At 35.7% G+C, this 15,220-nt stretch overlaps 1 protein-coding gene across 2 annotated transcripts in view; it reads right to left on the bottom strand.

Moving 5' to 3' along the window:
• Positions 1 to 15,183, bottom strand: part of LCA5 (lebercilin LCA5) — a 62,501-nt gene extending 47,318 nt beyond the window's left edge. Inside the window, exons 1-2 of one of the 2 annotated variants that reach the window (XM_082405072.1) lie at positions 15,027 to 15,183; positions 4,112 to 4,501 (exon numbers count right to left, since the gene is read on the bottom strand). In XM_082405072.1, the coding sequence (XP_082261198.1) occupies positions 4,112 to 4,310 (199 nt within the window). In that variant the 5' untranslated portion in view covers positions 4,311 to 4,501; positions 15,027 to 15,183. The remainder of the gene's footprint in view (positions 1 to 4,111; positions 4,502 to 15,026) is intronic. The other variant, XM_082405071.1, reaches the window with a different exon arrangement.
• Between the last annotated feature and the right edge of the window lie 37 nt (positions 15,184 to 15,220).

A 15,220-nucleotide genomic window follows, 5' to 3' on the forward strand; every position in this document is an offset into this window, starting at 1 on the left:
ATGACAGCAAGAAGATTTGGGACTCAGATTTACCACTTAATAAATCCTTGAGCAATTCAACTTAAACCTTTTCCAGGTCTATTTTCCCTACCCACAGAATGAGGATACCAACTCATTTGTTGTTGTGAGGATTAACTGAAGTTTGCATGTCAAACAGAAAAGTTCTCCACAAACATTCTCTGTCAGTGACAAAAACTTAATCCCAGGTACCAGTGATTGGAAACAGAACACACTTGAGCAGTACAGATGTGATTCTAAATGCTTTCTCAGAGGCTTTCTTTTGTGTGATGTTCGAATCAAAAACATCTGGCATAATTTAAGAACAAGATAAAAAACTCCACCCTAAAAAATACAAGCATGTGAAATCTTTAAAGTTAATTAATACACATTAATCACATATTTCACAAAAATTTGGAATGTTATTATTTTTTTTTTACTAAAAGTTCATTGAACTTATTAAGCCTCAATATACAGAGCACCTGCCCTTTAAAAGAGGCATCTGGAAGTCTGCCACAGTTGAGAATAACGAACTTTAATCTCCAAGGTGACTGCATTTTTTCAAGAAGGAAATGCATTCCAGAGGGAAAAAAAAAATGAAGAAAAACTAGAAAATCCAATGTTTCCCTACCCATTTTACCAGCCATGGACACCCTGATTTCAATATGTAAACAAGTAAAGGGTAAGAGTAATATTTACAATTTAACACTACAAAATTTCATTAAAGCGATGGAAGTTTTATAGAAGGTATTTTGAATGTGTAACTGATTTGGGATTCCAGCTCTATAAATGCTTGAATATATGAAAGGAAGTGGTAATAAAAAGAAATGAGGGAAAACCTACTTGTAACTTTGAAACTATGCTATCCAATATAGTGGTCACTAGCCACATGTGCCTACTGAGAAACTTGAAATGTGGGTGGTCCAAACTGAGATACCCCGTAAGTGTGAAATACATACCAGATTTCAAACACTTAGTTTAAAAAACAAAGGAATGCAGAATATTCCACACACTATGTTTTATATTAACTATATTTAGAAATGATAATATTTTGGATATGTTGGGTTAACTAAAATATATTATTAAAATTAATCCCACCTGCTTTTCTTTTTAAATGTGGCAGTAAAAAATTGCATGTGTGGCTTCCATTTGTGACCTGCATTATATTTCCATTGGAGAGATTGCTCCAGTTTTAAATTGGGAGCACCCATCATTTCAATTCTCTTTCTTTCCCAACATACTGAATTAACAGAGTTTTAGTATCTATATGCTATTATAGAATATGTACTCAGCTCTTGGAGTGACAGAAACTTTATACATAAAAATGACTGTACATAAGGATGAATGTTAATCATTCCAAATCTCTGATTTTTATGTATAAAATTATATTGTTCACCAAACAAGACTTCATACAAATGGAAACTTAATTTGAAAAGTTAAAGCCTAGATATTATATGAATCAGGATAAAAATTTTCCACTAATATTTTATTCAACAGTTTAGCCAGACAGAAAGGGCTTCCACAACCAACTTTTGACATCCTGAAAACCTGAACATTGATTTTTAGCATATTCTATTAGTACATCTACAAAGTACACTTAACCAGAACTCAAAAATATTTCTCAGCGTTCATCTACCTCTTTCATTTTTAAAACTATCAAGATGAAATACAGGGCTAATAAGAGTCAGAACCAAGATGACTTACTGTTGTGTATATCATTCTTCATCTCCCCCTTGTTAAGTCACCACCAAAAAGAGGGTGGGCAAATAACTGTTTTCCTTCCGTCAGGTGTTAAAATTACGGTATGACTCATTTAAAAAACATGTAACAGGGACTTCCCTGGTGGCACACTGGTTAAGAATCTGCCTGCCAATGCGGGGGACATGGGTTTGAGCCCTGGCCCAGGAAGATCCCACATGCCGTGGAGCAACTAAGCCTGTGCGCCACAACTACTGAGCCTGTGCTCAAGGGCCCGCGAGCCACACTACTGAGCCTGCATGCCACAACTACTGAAGCCCGCACGCCTAGAGCCCGTACTCCACAACAAGAGAAGCCACCACAATGAGAAGCCCGTGCACCGCAACGAAGAGTAGCCCCTGCTCGCCGCCACTAGAGAAAGCCCGTGCACAGCAACGAAGACCCAACACAGCCAAAAGAAATAAATTAAAAAAAAAAAAAAAAAAGTAACAAAGATAAACTATGCATCTACCAAAAACTCAGTGTTTATATTACTGATAAAACAAGAAATAGAATAAGTATGTAATATGTAATACACAAAGATGTATAACCTAATTATTAAATTTTATTATCATATAACTTCTGATAGAGCACAAATTTTACTTTTAAAATAAAACATGCTGAAAATTTAAAAGGAGGAAGGAAGAATATGTTATCAAACATTAAATTCCACAAATTCAAGTGTTCAAGATGCTTTTTTAATCACATTTGTTCTTTCCTTAATTTAGTCTACACTGATGATTGTGACTTAAACCAAAAGGAATTAAGTTAGTGTTTAAGGAAAGTTATCAGTTTGGTTATGTTGTTTGATCTAAGGTAGACAAATTACCACAGATTTTAATTCAAAAGATAATGCAAAGCAGAAAACAGTACAAGTCAGATTGAAGACAATAACTGAAATTTTTCTGGGTGATATTAGAACTGTTTCTCATAGCTTTTTCTCAATTATCTTCTTAAATAAGATAAGGCGTAAGAAGTTCTGACTCCTTAATTGGGTAGCCTCCTAAACTGCTTCTGGGTAATGAGTGAAAAATTAAAGTATTCTTGCCAGTAATTCCCGAGGTATGTAAATGATTTCTTGGGAATAAATAGTCATTTTCTAAGGTTCAACCCTAAGGTCTGTTTGTTCTTAATTATATAGCAAAAGTTTAATATCAGATCATGCTCTCAACCACAAAATCAAAACAAGAAAACTGCATTGAGACAGATTTGGAGGAAGAGACTAAGAAACCTGCAGCACTGTACTTGCAGGAAAAACAAACAAACAGAAGAAGAAAATGCACCCAAATTGTTAAAAGTATCAACATCCCTGGGAAGCTAGATCAGTGATCCATGAAAGGGCTGCTTTCAAAAGGAACATACATTCTTTGCAGATTTTAAAAAAGCAAATGTTACTTTTCAAAGTAAAAATCTGTAAAGGCAAATTTAATCAAACTCCTGATTAAAACTTTTCAATAGCTAACTACTCTCCTGTACAGAAACAGTCAGTATCTTAACACAAGATGCCAGGTGTTTCACTGCTTTGCCCCTGTTTTCCTTTTCATCTCCCAAACTTACCACTCCCTGCCTTGCAATCTTACCATTCTAAGCTACTGCTGTTATATTGTGCTGTATTTATTAACGTATATTATAAAACCTCATTTACCTTAGCTTACTTTTCTATGATATAGTCCTTACATATTTTGTTACTAAGTACATCAGGGTTTTCTTGACCAGGGATTTATTAAGATGAAGAAGTGATTTCTAGAACATTATCTAGTCAAATATATATTAATAACTAGTTCCAGACTAGTAACATTTTAATAAGAAAAATTATTTCTAATGATTTATGTTGTTTCCATTATAACACAGCTTAATAGAAAACAGACTGGTGGACCCAAGTCCCAAATTCCAATTCTAGGCTAAATTTGAACTTTTGTAGTAAGTAGGGAAAGTAATTTTACTCAATCTAGAAAAATGCCCCTTAACCACTTTATATCAATGCTTTTCACTACTTTTTGAAATTGAAGATAAAGGAAGGTCCACATGTTTTGTGATTTTTTTTTTTTTTTTTTTTTTTTTTTTTTTTTTTTGCCTTTACAGTACCTCACAAACTCCAAGATAATCATTTATTTAGGAACAAGAGAAAACAAAATGAGAAGCCTCAGTTATGGTTCTTTCTTTGGTATACCGTATGACTTTAAATATAACAAAGGATAATACACAGTACCATAAGCAACATTTATAAAAATATATCCTATTCTAAATGTAAATCATCCCATTTCCATGCACATATCCATATACATATTAAATAGAAGAGTTTCATTCATACATGTTTTCCTTAAGCATTCACAATGAATATTCTAGATCTACTGGACTTTTTTTAAAGGATGCTTACCTTGATGATGCACTTGGCTGTCTGAAATTTGTTTTTTAGGATTTTTTACCTTAATACTTGCAGGTGAGGAGGGATGGACCAGCGTTGACCGGCCAGAAGACTGTGGTGTAGCTCCAAAATCAGATGAACAGTAAGAGTAACAGTGTCTGCCTGCCTTACTTTCTTTACCAGTATCTGGACTTCTTTCTCTTTCCCCCATGGCTTTGAAAAATGGCCTCTATTCACATAATTTCACAGATTCTTTTCTTCAGAAAAATCCATGGCAAGCCTGAAGAGCATTTTTTAGAGTCTTCAGATCCCGGGGATAATATTCATGTATGTGCAATTTGTTTTCTCTCTGTATCTGTAGTCCACAATTCACAGGAGGGACCAGAAAATACACTTTTTCCCCTACAATTAAGGAAGGGGGAAGGAAACTCATCATATTTCATGAAATAGATTTCTACAGTTAATTACAATGAAACATACTAAAAGCAAAATAATATACTGCTTATAATTTTTAAAAGAGACTGTAATTTAATTCATCTATATTTTCACACAGTTATTTACAGTATTTGGAGAAAAGACAAACTGTCATAGCCTAGATAGAGAACATGTAAAGTACCTGACATATACTTGCTTCTGAATAAATATTAACTGCATTTGACTCCCTTGAATCTTAAGACTTAAAATAAACACAAGTGCTGATTTTTAATAGGTGAATTATGATCAAATCACCAATTTCTTTTTTATTTTTTTTTTATTTTTTTGGGGGTGGGGTGTGGGGGGATGGTGGTAAAGGACAAGACTAACAAAACCAAAGAAAAATATCTAAAATTGCATAAAAATGTAAAACTGAAGTATGTAAAAAAAATTAATCAAATTAAAGCACTTGATGAAAAAACATTTGCAACATGACAGAAAAATGGTTACCACCCTTAACAATAAATACCTCATATCATGCCATAAGAAAAATATGAAGTCAAAAGATAAATGGGCAAATACATGTTAAGACCCACAGCAAGCAATACAAACTACAGGCACATAATAACATTCAACCTCAGATACCATTTTTAAACCTATCAAATTATCACAGATTTCTCAACACTCAATGCTTCCAGAATGGCCGTCAAGAAAATACTGGGAAAAAAGTTGGCAAAATATATCAAAACTTTAATTATGCTTTTAACCTTTGATCTGATAATTCCATTCCCGGATACCAAGAAAATTACCCTAAAAATAGGGGGAAAGTTTATGCACAAATGTTTAATGCAGTACAATTAAAAAAACAAAAAACAAAACCAAAAAAGGAAGCAACCTAATCTAACCACTGCAAAATAACTAACAAAATTAAGAAAAGTATTGAAAAAATCAATATAGCATAGTATCATGCAACTGTTAGAAATGTTTACAGAAAGTTTGTGTTAGCAAGGAAGATGCTTATACTATTACAGTAAAAAGAAAAATTCAAACTGATGTATACAATATGATCTCAACTACACACAGTCATTGAAAAATACTGAAAACACTGAATATTCTTTTTAACTGAACTCAGGAACTGAAAAAAAACTGCAAACCAAGGTATACATAATATACCAAAATAATGTCTGAAATTGGATTACTTTTATAATTATAATTGTTCTTAATATTTACAAGAAATGAAAAGCCCATTGATAAAATTAGTGTTAAAAGTATATACTAGTAATAAATGAAAATGACACATGCACAAGGCAGCGCTACTACTATTCATGCAGCACTTTTGTAGTGGCAAAGCACTAAAACAATCAAAATGACCATCAATAGGAAACTGGCTGCATACACTGTAAACCTCCACACAATGAAGTACAGTACTACGAAGCTATTAAAGGAATGCGGATTACCTCTGTATATTCTCTGCAGTCTGAAGTGATCTCCAGAATATATTAAGAAAAGGAAGAGGGAGAAAAGCATGTATAGTACGCTACCATTTAACGAAGAAAGAGGGTTATAAATTTATATACACAACTTTTTATACTTTTAAAAAGTAGAAGAATAAATTAAATACTTAATGAAAAAACAATGGGTTCTCTAGAGCAGGGCTGTCCAACAGAACATTCAGCAAGAATGGAAATGTTCTAAAATCTGTTCAGTATGATAGCTACCCACATGTAGCTACTGAACACCTGCAATGTGGCAAGTGGGAATGAAGAACTAATTTTTAATTATGCTGAATTTTAATTCACTTAAATGTTAAAAGCCACATGCACTGGTGGTTAGCTGACTGGACAGTATAGCTGTAGAGGAAAGTGGGAAGCAGAGTTCAGGGACAGGGATACGAGTTAGACTTCTTTCTCTATAACTTTTGTAGACTCAACTTTGGAAATAATAATTTTTAGAAATTAGATTTTTAAAAAGCATTTCCTATGAATCAAAAGAAAATGAAACAAATAAATGTAACTATATATACAGTTGGTGGCAAAACCACAGATTAACCAGTTCTAATGACTTTAAAACACAATCCCTAGTGAGATATATCCTACTGACAAAAAAGGCACAAAATTTTTCTAAAAACTGCTTTCAATAATCACATTGTTGGCATTGTTATTCTCAGGCTTCTACATGTGCACTGTGAGATAAAGCAAACAAGTAATTACATTGGTTCGGTTAGGTATTAGAATTTTCTAAAACAAACAAGTATAAGCCAATACGAGTTTTAAAATTCTGGAGCCCAAAATGTGAATTTGGAGTATCAGTATGAACTTATAATGGATTTTACATTTAAAAAAAAAAAAAAAAAAAAACAGTGTTTCCTAGCTCTGTCCACTGAAAAACCCTAGAAGCAAGAAACAAACTAATAGCAACAAACATTCCCAGCACCCAAATGTAGTGTCTAAATACCATTTCCCTTCAAAGAAACTAGTAGAACTCCTTGTAAAATGTCTTATTCCACATCTAAGAGAGGAAACATACAAGATGAACCTAAGAATCTAGAAATTTGGTCATACTAGAGAGCAAGAGAGCTGTGAGGCACTCCTGATGGAGCATCAGAAGGGCTCGGGAGTGCACGCCAAGAAGCTCCGACTAGCCAACAATGGGACAATTGCATCATCAATAAGAATTATATCAGCAAAGGACTAAGACACATCAAATATGCTTAAATTCATGAGGTCATATGTTATTTTAAAAAAACTAATTAGTCACCTCTGAAAGACACTAGGCAACCAACTCATTCATCTGAAATTGATACCTAAAGAGAAAAAAATCAAACAGGTATCCTGCCTATACTGTTACGAGCTGTATCTTAAAATAACAAAACAGTAGATAAGGGGAAGTATTGGGTTGGCCAAAAAGTTTGTTTCTTTACAGAACTATTCTAGCTAATAAATTAAAAAGGGAATATCAGAATGACAGAATTAGAATATTGCCACTTGGTAGCTACTAATGAAATAATGAAAGTAGACAGTGCTCACTAATGGCTGCTAACACTACAGAAAAGAAATAATCAGACACTGTGCGCCTTCCAGATAGGACACAAGGATACTTCTGAAGTAATCTGCTCCTCCTACAAGAAAAATAAAATCTGATTCTGGTCAAACTTCTAAACTGACATGACAATTTATAGAAAATACAGGGGACAGAGATACAAGGAAGCAATTACCGAAATCCACACTGTGGCAAATCCTACAGAACAAACTGGCTTCTTTAACGCATAAATTGCAAGCAGGAAAAGAAGAGATGGCAAGAGGGTTTCTATATTTTTTTAAAGTCTTAAGGAAAACAAACAATTGCAATCTACGAACCTTGTTTCAATCTTGATTCAAACAAATTATATAAAAGAAAATTATAAGATAATTGAGAAAATTTAAACACTGACTGGATATTTAATGACATTAAGGAATTGCTATTGCTTTAGGTGAGATCATGATATTGTGGTTACTTTTTTTAAAGAGTCCTTATATTTCAGAGATAGCTGTTGAGATATTTATAGGTAAAATTAAATAATGTCTGGGGTTTGCTTCAAAATAATCCAGGGGGAAGGAGGTAAAAGTAGAGATTAAATAAGACTGGCCATGAGTTAATAAAACTATGTAAAAACTGTGGAGACTTGCAGCTTCAGTATTCTACCTCTTCTTTCATATTGTTTGAAATTTTCCTTAACAAAAAAGATTTTTTAAAAATCAAGCAAACAAACTTAGAACTTTGTTTTACTTCCTGGTAGATTATTAGTGCCTGGCAATCTCAGTCTCTGTTACAACTAGCTAATCTGATCTGAAATCAGCAACAAGTACTAATATTAAAAAATATATAAATCAGTCTGAATCTTCCAGTTTGCAATCATGACAGAAAATGTTTACACATTTAAAAAACTCTCTAGGAAAAAAGGATGATGGATTAAAGCAATTAAGTGGCTCCTTCACTTATTAGCTGTGCAAACCTGGAGAAGCCACCTAACTTCTCAATCTAAATCTAAATCTCAATTTTCTCATCTGTAAAGTGGAAACAATAATGGTAACTACCTTAAAGAATTGTTGTGACAATTAAATGGGATAATTCAATAACTACCACACAATAAGCACTTGGTAAATATCAATAATTATATGTTACAATTCAAACATACAAGATGCTCAGTAAATTCTGATTAATACTCTTTGTCAAAGACTTTCAGTTTTAACAGTATAATTAAAAGTTGACTATATGATATGGATGAAGATTATTTCTGTTCATATGCACATAGCAGCAGTAGCTCCCTGTGACCTATCCCATGTTAAGTCAGGGGTCCCACCTAACTTTTTCTTGCAAAGGGTAAGAATCCACAAAAACATTACCTGCCATTCATCTCATATACACCAACACTAGCCCTCTCCCCAACCTCTGCCCCAAATATATACATATTTAAAAAAAAAAAAAAAAAAGGAAATATCCATTGCCCCATTATCCAAATCCTGTTTCCTGGGACAACTATTTTAATGTCTTATACTTTTTTGCTTATACTATTTTTTTATTGAAGTATAGTTGATTTATAATATTATGTTAGTTTCAGATGTACAGCACAGTGATTCAATTATGTGTGTGTATCTATCTATCTATATATATATATACATTCCTTTTCAGATTCTTTTCCCTTATAGGTTATTACAAAAATTGAGTATGGTTTCCTGTGCTATACAGTAGGTCCTTGTTGCTAATCTATTTTATATATAGTACTGTGCTTATACTATTTCTTGAATTAGCAATTTTAGACTATGAAAGATGAGGATTTAACTCACACCTCATTTTAAATGGCTGCAACATGCAACTACATGTTGGTTATGCAGAGTTTTTTTCTCTAGAATTCCTAATTGTCCTTTTTTCTTGAGAGGAAAAAAACATCTTTCTTATCACATCACTGATATCTATCAGTTTCTTGGTCATTCTATCTATAGCCTGAAATCCATTATTCTTCCTCCTAAAGACGTTTTTCTTGGAGACCAGTAATTTCCTATTCTAACGTAAACCAATTACTTTCTACCCGCTGCACCACTGTCATTCTGGAATTACTTTTACTGTACTTCTGAGTTAATCTACCATTTCTAGTGGCCCATGTCATTGTCTTTATTAGTTTTCATTGTATTTTACTGCTCCATATCCTCAAGTAACTTCTTCAGAAACGGTTATCTGAGGTAAAAGTTCTGAGTCTTTGCATGCCTGAGAATGTCTTTATTTTGCCTCATACTTGATAGTTTTCATAGGTTCCAAATTCTAAGTCACTCTCTCTCAGAACTTTGGAGACACTGCTCCACTGTCTTCTAAACCCTCAGAGCTGCTTATGAGATGTGACAGTCATCCTTTTACTCAACATATACTTTTCTTGAGCTCTCACTATGCAACAGTAATGAAAAAACAACAGCGAAAAATCCCTGCCCTTATGGCATTCACACTCTAGTTGTGTTCATCTGATTCTCACTCTTTATAGGTAATCTTTTTTTTTTTTTAACTCCCTAGGAACTTTTGGGATTTTCCCTCTTGCTATACTGAAACGTCACAATGATGTACGTAGGTGTGGTTCTTTTTTCACTGTGTTGCCCTTTTCTTCCCCTCTTCCTTTTAATCTGGAAACTTGTGTCTTTAAGCACGAGAAATGTTCTTAGGATTCTTTTTTGATAATTGACTCTTCCTTTACTCTTTCTGAAACTTCTACCCGTTAAATAACAGACTTGCTCTCTTTGTCTTTTTGGACTACTTTCAAAGACATTTACTCAATTTATCTTCTAAATCATCCAGGATTTTTTTTTTTTAATTTGTGCAAACATCTTAATTTCCAAGAACTCTTTCTTGTTCTGACTTTTTGAAATAATTATTCTGTTCTTGCTTTAATGAGGCAATACATTCTCTTTTCCCTGAGAACACTAAACAGACATCTTGTTTGTTTTAAGGTCTCTTCTGATCCAGAAATTATCTTTGTTTCACGTAGTTACAGTTTTTCAGTTTGTTCATCTCAGGTTTTTTTATACACTGCTGATTTTATTTCTTTGAAGATAAGTTTTGGTCACCCACTGATATTTTAGGAAAGAAGAAAAAGAAAGAATGAATGGAAACCATGTACATGTGAGCGGGGCCTCCTGACAGGCAAACGTTGCTTTAGGGTGAACAGCAAAGAATCAGCCATTATGCTGGGGACTCCCTAAAAGTTAGCAATGAGGAGGGATTATCTCCAAACACAAATGTCCACCATGGCAACGCTACTTCTTCTGTAGTGTCATCTTTGTTTTTATTTCCAGAAGAAATTACTTCTGTGTTTTTTGATGGGAAAGGGAGTGAGGGGTGAAGGGCAGAGAGTATTACACTGACAGTCGCTGTGCATGAGCTTGGGTGGGAAAGGAGGCACAACTATTCCATTTATAGTTTTTAAATTATTCTTCCTCCCCATTTTCAATTTTCCTTTCTGACTTTTTAAATCCCAAGATACTCTGAGACTCTGTTGGATATATCAGAATATTTCTCTGCTGCAGTTCCCTCTTGAATATCTTAGGACATAGTTCTCTCTGTTCTAATCTGTTCCATCCATCATTTCTTTCATGTTTCAGACATGTGTTGTAATCTCTCGTCTACTGAGAGTATTCTATCATTCTTACAATGTTATAGGTTTATTCTTTTTTTCTTTAATATGATTTTAATATTGTCTCCAAGTAGAAGAAGAGACAAATACATATGGTCAGATCTACATCTTTAACAGCAAATATAAGTCATCTTTAGGCTAACTATTTATAACAATTATTCTCGACCTTTCAAGACAACTTGATATAAGCAATCACTTTTCCAAAGTTCATGAAACTACTATTCAATTCATACACTTATTCAGTCAACAAAAATTACTGATGATATAGATGCCATTTTAGACAATGAGGAAACTAAGATGAGCAAAAATACACTATGAGTTCTTTTAGGGAAGCATCTGGCTCTTCCATCAAAGAGAGACGATTAAGAAAAAACAGTCACAATAAATTATGTATGTATCCTTTATATAGTCCCTGAAAATATTACATGCTAATTACATGAGAACACTTTAAAAGTGATAAATTCAAGAACAGCCCCCCAGGACATATATGTGGAGAAAACCATAATTCAAAAAGATACAGGCACCCCAATGTTCACTGCAGCACTATTTACAACAGCCAGGACATGGAAGCAACCTAAATGTCCGTCAATAGAGCAATGGATAAAGAAGATGTGGTACATATATACAATGGAATATTACTCAGCCATAAAAAGAAGGAAATAATGCCATTTGCAGCAACATGGATGGACCTAGAGATTATCATACTAAGCGAAATAAGTCAGACAAAGACAAGTATCATATGATATCACTTATATGTGGAATCTAAAAAAAAAATGATACAAATGAACTTATTTACAAAACAGAAACAGACTCATAGGCTTCGAAAATAAACTTACGGTTACCAAAGGGGAAACGCTGTGTGGGGGAAGGATAAATTAGGAGTTTGGGATTAACACATACACACTACTATATATAAAACAGATAATCAACAAGGACCTAGTGTACAGCACAGGGAACTCTACTCAATATTCTGTAATAACCTATGTGGGAAAAGAACCTGAAAAAGAATGGATATATGTATGACTGAATCACTTTGCTGTACACCTGAAACTAACACTACCTTGTAAATCAACTATACTCCAATGTAAGATAAAAAATTAAATTAAAAAAAAAGAAGAATAGCCCCAGGAACGCTAGAGAATATTTTGTTACCTTTGCCAAACTTCTCATTACTTAGGATCTATGCTGAAATAAGGTAGGTATTTCTAAACTATGTATCCCATATTATGTTACAAACCTTCATGACAACAAACAAGCATTCCTTAGAAAATAAAGCAACCCAAATATCTAAGCCTTCCTAGAAAATGGAAATTTAGACACTTGTGAAAATTTTCTTTTATAAAATTAGTCCTTAGTCCTTGTAAGAACACTGTTGCCTGGCTGTCAGTGGCTGCCAGAAAAACAGTTCAAACAAGCAAACAGGAAAACAAAAGTTAAAAAGTTAAAGAAAAAAGAAAATGCATGAAATATTAGACCAAAATATGAAAGGAAGAAATGGATAAAGATGAGGTAAGACAACTATTAGAATAATAACTAATAATTTTTTTATGAAGTACAAACAAAAACAAATGAACTACTATAGTTTAATAAAATTACATAACAATTTAGCACTAGAAGGAACCCTGGGAAATCACTCCTTTCTTTGCATAGATTAAGGAAACTAAGACCCAGAAAAACAAAGTGACCTACCCAAGATCACAATTTATCTAAGGTCACAGACCTAAGTTAGTAAAACTGGAAATGGACTACACGTTTTCTGACTCTTGGTTCAGGGACCTATTCAATATTTCAACACCAACCATCGATGAGAACTACCTCATCTTTAAAGCCACCTCCACGTGCATCTATTCCACAGTGTGGCGCTCCCCCTACTAAAACTGAAGCAGCATTTCTGCTCCTTTTTAGAGCTAAACTGTTCACCTGTCTTCTTTCCCACTCCTCTCCATCTCAAGGACTGTGCTCCTGCAATTCTGCCCTCTCTACAGGATCATTCCCATCAACAAAGAGGTTCTAGTAAAGCTGTTGCTTGACTCCACGTCCTACCGCATCTACAACCCAATTTCTCCACTCCAATTTTCCAGTAAAAGTTTTCGAAGAGTAATTTATAATCTAGAATGTCATCTCTACCTCCTTTCCAACAATGTTTTTCTGAATCCACACTAGTCAGGTTTTCATCCCGACCGTTCCACTGAAATAGCTTTTATCAAAAGAGACAATGACATTCAACCTGGTGAAATCCAAGAACCAGTTTTCTGTCCTCTTCATCCCTGACCCCACAGCAGCATTGGACAAGACTGACCAGTCCCTCCTGCCTACAACACTCTCTTTTCTTACTTAACTTCCATAGCCACCTGCCTTTCTGGTTTTCTCATTACCTCGTTGGCTGTCTCTTCCCAGTCTTCTTTGTTGAATCTGCCTCCTCTTCCTGACCTCTAAAGGTTGCAGTACACAAGGCACCACATATTTGGCCCTCCTTTCTTTTATCTACACTCTCTCCTGAGGTGATCTCACCTAGACTTCATTTACCCTGCCTTTCGGATTCATATATTCATCTTCCTATTTGACAACTCCAGCTGGGTATCTAAACATCATTTCAACCTTACATGCCAGTACAAAATCATGATCTATCCCCTTTCTACTCCTACCCACTCTCTCCTATTTTTCTGATCACATTAAATGGCATTTTCATCTACTAAATTATCCATTTCACAAATCTAAGGATCATCCCTGATTCCTTCTTACTCTCACATCCCACAACCAAACCATCTGTAAAACCAGGCTGTTTTATCTCCAAAATATATTCCAAATTTGATGATTTCTTACCATCCCCACTGCTACTGCCCTGGTCCAAGCCACCATCTTTTCTCACTTGAACTTCTACAACAGCCTCCTAACTGATATCCTGCTTTCATTTTTGTTGCCCCAGTTAGAGAAAGCTATTGAAACTTGACAGAGATCAGACACCATTACTCTCCTGCTTAATACCCAATTTGTTACTAATTGATATTTGCGGTTTGTCCGAGGCCACAAAGTGAATGAGAGGGGTTTAAACTCAGGTGAAAATCAATGAGAGGGGTTTAAGCTCAGGTGGAAGTCAGTGAGGGAGTTAAGCTCAGGTGGAAGTCAGTGAGAGGGGATTAAGCTCAGGTGAACTGGACCCGTGCTCTTCGCCACTGTTAAACACTGCCCCGTGGTCCTGCCGACTTAAAACACCAAGTATCTGAGCACCCACTACAATTCACCGATGCCAAGAAGGCACTTTTATTTTGGCCAACTCTCCCCTCTTCTCATCCCATCTCTGAAGGATGTGTAAAAATTTCACAGCCTGCACCAAAGAGCCTTTCCACTCTAATCACAGTCTTAACTTCCTATTAATTCCATGGCTACCGAGAGCCTCACAGCCTCCTTCCCCTTCTTGCCCCGTCCCTCCTTTCCCATCTTCAGTGTCTACAGGCCTCTAGGGCTTTCTAATAACTCCGAACCCCTTCTCTAGATCCTCCTGCAAGCCGCTCCCTTCCTTCTCTTCCTGATCCCCCAAAGCAACCCCTCCCGAACTCGTTCTCATCCTAACTTCCCAATCCCCCAACTTTCGGTCAACCTCCCCTCCTCCCAACCCCCTCCCAGCCGCCGGGCTCCAGATTTGTTTTCCTAGGACTTTTCTTCTCCCCGCGTCCCCCAATCCTCCTCCATCCCTAATCCTTTAACAACTCCACTCGCACGCCCCCATCTGCTCGCCGGGTCCCGCACAGCCCGGCCTCACCTCGCACCCTCAAGTCCCCCCTATCTCCACGCCCACCCCAAAGCCCACCTCCAAACCGCTCCCGCCCCTCCTCAACGCCGACGCGGCGTCCGCCTCCTTACCTTCTGTCCGCGGGGCCTCGGCGTCTGGCCGCCAAAGAGGGGGTGCCAGACTCGGCTGCGGGGTGGGAGCTCAGGGGGCCGGAGTGCGGGAAGTTTGAAGACGGGGCTAAAATAGGGGCGGGGACGTCAGCTCCCGGGTTGCAGCTGCGCGGCGACCTCGGCTCCAGGGTAACGGAGGGGGAGGCCCAGACTGC

Source organism: Balaenoptera borealis (genome assembly GCF_965194805.1).
Source record: "Balaenoptera borealis genome assembly, chromosome: 9".
In the NCBI taxonomy this organism is placed as follows: Eukaryota; Metazoa; Chordata; class Mammalia; order Artiodactyla; family Balaenopteridae; genus Balaenoptera; species Balaenoptera borealis.